Below are 4,910 nucleotides of genomic sequence, written 5' to 3'. Positions count from 1 at the left end.
AACGGTAGGGTATATTTAGACACAAAGTATAACGAGGGGTATATTTGACTCTTTTTCGATAATACAGGGGTATATTTGGCCCTTTTCTGTTTTTAAAATGTGTAGTTAGTTTTGGTAATGTACACCATATTTTGCACTTTTATGTATTATCCCTTCAAAAAAATCGAAGGACGACGACGACTCATTATGTTATGGACTTTTAGGTTAAAATAAGGGGGTCCATATTTTATAAAAAAGTAAAAGAGAGTATTTTTTTTTTTTTTTAAAATAGAGAGTTTAACTGAAATTTACTAAAATGTACTTAGTAAACTAGTGCAATATTATGAAACAAAATATACAAATGATAGACAGTAGGATGCATGCACTAGTGTAATATTATTAAACACAAAAGCGGAGTCAGAATTTAACGTTTATGGGTTCGGATTTTAATTTTAAATGTTACTAGATTCTAAATTAATAATTTGTATATGTTCAATGAATTTTTAACACAAAGATGAGGTTTGAACCAAAGCTATTGAGTTTGGTCGAACCGCACCGGATAAGCTGGCTCCACCCCTGAATTTAAACACACTACTTATTTTCTCTGTGGTCAATCATCAGAGAACTTTATCACCTCACTACGTGAGCTGTTCACTGCCAAATAATAAGTTAATTTTTTTTTTTTTTTAAAATGTTGAATTGTATAAAGAGAAGTGGAATGAACTCTCTCTCTCTCTCCCCCTGTCTCTGTCTCTCTCTCTCTCACACACACTTATACCAAGTCCATTTCACACTCATATTTACCCTTATACATATCAACACCCTTTACAACTCCATGATATTCTTCATTCAAATCTTAGGGAGGAAAATGGCTACTTCATTCTCTCTTCTCGTTCTTGTTTTGTTACTTCTTTCTTTTTCTCATGTCCTTACATTGTCATCAAAGTTTTTCTTGCATTCTGGCCTTATAAGGCCCTCCGAATTCCCTGTAACAATGGCTGAAAAATTCATCAAACAACTTAACTTGTTCCCTAAACATGATATAAATATTGTTTCTTCAAAAGAAATAGCACCTGTTACTGAACAGAGACTATTTGAAAAGAAGTTTAATTTATCTTATCTTGGTGATTCTGGTGCCACTGTCCAAGACTTAGGTCATCATGCTGGTTATTATCGTCTTGTACATACTAAAGCTGCAAGGTTCTGTTTTTATCTATGATTATTATATTTCAATTCATATTATTTTGCTGTTGTTACTGTTCATTTTTTTCTTTCTGAATTCTATGTAATGTTTTCCTTGTCATTGTCATTTGCTGTGTCTGCTTTACTTCGGTATTTTTCTTTTCAAACTGCTTTGATATGCGTTACTTGAGCCGAGAGTCCTCTGAAAACAAGATCTTTCTACCTGCACGAGATAGGGGTAAGGTCTTCATACACCCTCCCCAAACCCCTTTCACTGGGTATGCTGCATTGATTACTATATTATATTTCAATGTCATCACTGAGTTTATTTTTATTTTTATTTTTATTCCATTTATCAATTTTATAATGTTTTTAATTAATTCAAAATTAATTCTGTTTTTTTGGTTGCGGTGTAGGATGTTCTATTTTTTCTTTGAATCCAGGAGCAACAAGAATGATCCAGTTGTGATATGGCTAACAGGAGGCCCAGGATGTAGCAGTGAATTGGCTTTGTTTTATGAAAATGGACCTTTTCAAATATCAGCCAATATGTCTCTTGTTTGGAATGATTTTGGCTGGGACAAGGTAAATCTTCTTGTTTTTTTTTTCATTCATTTAAACTATAGTTCATTCAAGAAAATTAAGTTTGGTTAGATTAAAGAGAATGTTATTGTATTAATATCCAACCTTTTTTTCTTTATCATGAAAATTGTCTCCTTTCAACTACTAACTAATATTCTTTAATTCGAGTTAAATGACTTCCAATTACTTCTAATTATGGATGGATAAGTCTCTTCTCCCTGCCCTTTTGTCTTCTTTTAATTTTCTTTCAATCATTGATCAACCAATTGCCGACAGCTACATTATCTTTTTGGCAATATAATAGCTGCTCATTTCTTCCTTTGTGTTATCTAAATGAATTCGTTTTTGTTATCCTAGTTAAGAATTAATTAGAATAATACTCACATTAGTTATTGTGAATGGACAGGTATCGAACCTTATATATGTTGATCAACCAACAGGAACTGGTTTTAGTTATACTTCTGATGATCGTGATATTCGTCGCAATGAAACAGCTATAAGCAATGACCTTTATGACTTCATCCAGGTTCGTTCCCCTTTTTCTTTTTCTATTTTCAATTTGTTTGTTTTACTCCCAAAATACGAATTTTGATTCATATTAATACTAAATATAGGTTGTTTTTGATAATAGGCCTTCTTTAACGCGCATCCAGAGTATGTAAATAATGATTTCTACATTTCTGGAGAATCATATGCTGGCCATTATATTCCAGTATTTGCTTCTCGTGTTCACCAAGGAAACAAAAATGAAGAAGGAATTTATATTAACCTTAAGGTAAACTTTTTTTTTTTTTTTTTTTACTTTAATAAGTCATCTCCCGGTATTTTCAACAGTTATGGTCTGGACTTAGATACTGATGTCTATTTAATCAATTATTCGATCAGGGATTTGCCATTGGCAATGGAATGACTAATCCTGAAATCCAGTTCAAAGCGTACACTGACTATGCTTTGGATATGAAATTGATCAATCAAACTGATTACGATGACATAAGCAAATTATATCCGAAATGTCAACAGCAAATTAAGTCTTGCGGTAGTTCTTTTGTTCCACTTGGTGAATAATTTTTTTTTCACACTATTAGTTGTAGTTAATTCATTTTAGCCGGATGCATGCATTATTTTCCATGTTGCTAGTTCTACTTATTATGGCCAGTTTTGATTATCACCCAAACCATTCTTCGATGTAATAGCAGCTGTTCTTATCAACCGTTTTCTGTGAAAATATTGGTAGGAAATGGTGGTGAGGATGTTTGCTTGCATGCATTTCAAGATTGTTTTAACATCTTCAGCAGTATAATGGACATTGTGGGCGACAAAAATGTAAGAAAGCAGAGGAAAATTCAATTTTTTTTTTAACTTCCTATGAGAAAACAGAGTCATATAACTAAAGAAAATTTGATTTCTAACATCAAATGGAATATATATGACCTTTTACCTCCAGTACTATGATATCCGGAAGACTTGCAAAGGTGACCTTTGTTATGACTTCTCGAGAATGGAAACTTACCTCAACTATGACCAAGTTAAGCATGCCCTTGATGTTGGTGACGACATTGAATTTGTTTCATGTAGTAGTAGAGTTAAACAGGCGTTGGGGACGGATATGATGAAGAGTTTTGAAGTTGGTATTCCTTCCCTTCTTGAGGATGGTATCAATCTACTCATTTACGCTGGAGAGTATGACCTTATGTGCAACTGGCTCGGTAAGCTTCATTCACCTGCATGCCAGTGACGAGAATTCATATTATTTAATAGGGGGTTGATTTCTCAGAGGATCACTCAACTAGTAGTTTACTTAACTCAGAAAGTCACCTTTCTTCTGGCAATTTCCTTCAACAAAGAAAATGACTTTCTGAGATAATAACTACTAGTTGAGTGATCATCTGAGAAATCAACTCTGTGTAACAGCTATTGGTTAACAACTAAAGCATCGGTTTGTTGACATATATTGACAGGGAACTCAAATTGGGTGCATGCAATGAAATGGTCTGGGCAGAGAGACTTTGGTGGTGCACCATCCATTTCTTTTACAGTAGATGGTGAGGAGAAAGGAGTTCAAAAAAAGCATGGACCTTTGACTTTCCTCAAGGTCCATGATGCAGGTCATATGGTTCCAATGGACCAACCTAAGGCAGCACTTGAAATGCTTCAAAGGTGGACGCAAGGCAAATTGTCCTTGTAATAAGGTCATCTAGGTCACATGTGAACCATCAAACTTAAAAACACACTTTAGTGAGAAAGATATTACTAATAGTTTTTCCATCTTTATAGTTGCACCAGCTCGAAGGGGAGCCTTGGAGCAACGGTAAAAGTTGTCTCCGCGTGACCTATAGGTCACGGGCTCGAGTGGGGGAAGCAACCACTAATGCTTGCATTAGGATAGGCTGTCTACATCACACCATTTAGGATGCGGGCGTGCTGCCCTTCCCCGGATCCCTGCATAAATGCGGGATACTTTATGCACCGGACTGCCCTTTTATAGCTGCACCAATTCACAGAAAGACATGTAATCACATTTCATCTTTTCTGGAAACCCTATAATCTGTCAATGAAATATCAAATTGACGTGAATATTATTCTTCTAAGATTGGATGAATTGTAACGTATAGTGAATCACATTGTTTACTCTTGAGATCTTCTATTCCTATCTTGCATTATGCATCATGCCAGTGTCGCAATAATTAATCTTGCAAAACCCGTTGCAGCCTAGCATTTGGATACAATCTTTACCATTTTTTCTTTTATAAAAAGCAGTTGGGAGCACCGTGCTCGAACTCTATGAAGGGATAAGAGACGAACACATACAAGGAAGCCATTGAATTCAATTTAAACGAAATTAACATTATTAATCTATATTCTAGCTTAACAAAGGTCAAGAACAGGTTGTCTCAGTATTTCTGTGCCCTAATAATAATCATATGATATTCCAATAGTATCATCAATGCAAATACTTTGAAATGACAATCAAGAGAAGCATGACACGATGCCGACCAATCCATACCTATCACAACATCAAAATTCGGCATAGGCAGTACCAATAAGTCAACCTTAGTATCCCTATATGAACGGACACCACACAATCCCGATAAACATGGTCTACATAGATAGTCTTCCACAATAAAAAGTGACTCTGAAGGTCTCAACACCACGCTTCAAGAACACAC

The 4,910-nt window shown here is 34.9% G+C and overlaps 1 protein-coding gene across 6 annotated transcripts; it reads left to right on the top strand.

Moving 5' to 3' along the window:
• Positions 1-709: 709 nt before the first annotated feature.
• On the top strand, positions 710-4,350 carry LOC132640707 (serine carboxypeptidase-like 48). 6 transcript variants are annotated; one of them, XM_060357433.1, is made up of 8 exons: positions 717-1,179; positions 1,578-1,746; positions 2,150-2,269; positions 2,375-2,518; positions 2,629-2,779; positions 2,978-3,066; positions 3,188-3,449; positions 3,702-4,350. In XM_060357433.1, exons 1-8 carry the CDS (start codon positions 815-817, stop codon positions 3,926-3,928), a joined length of 1,527 nt encoding a protein of 508 aa, XP_060213416.1. In that variant the 5' UTR covers positions 717-814; the 3' UTR covers positions 3,929-4,350. The 6 variants fall into 6 exon arrangements, with proteins under 6 accessions (XP_060213418.1, XP_060213419.1, XP_060213416.1 ...); XM_060357432.1 differs by having other exon boundaries at positions 2,629-2,800; XM_060357437.1 differs by having other exon boundaries at positions 1,037-1,399; positions 2,629-2,800.
• The last annotated feature ends 560 nt before the right edge of the window (positions 4,351-4,910 follow it).

This window comes from Lycium barbarum, chromosome 5 (assembly GCF_019175385.1).
Source record: "Lycium barbarum isolate Lr01 chromosome 5, ASM1917538v2, whole genome shotgun sequence".
Taxonomy (NCBI): Eukaryota; Viridiplantae; Streptophyta; class Magnoliopsida; order Solanales; family Solanaceae; genus Lycium; species Lycium barbarum.
This window is presented reverse-complemented; position numbering and strand designations above follow the sequence as displayed.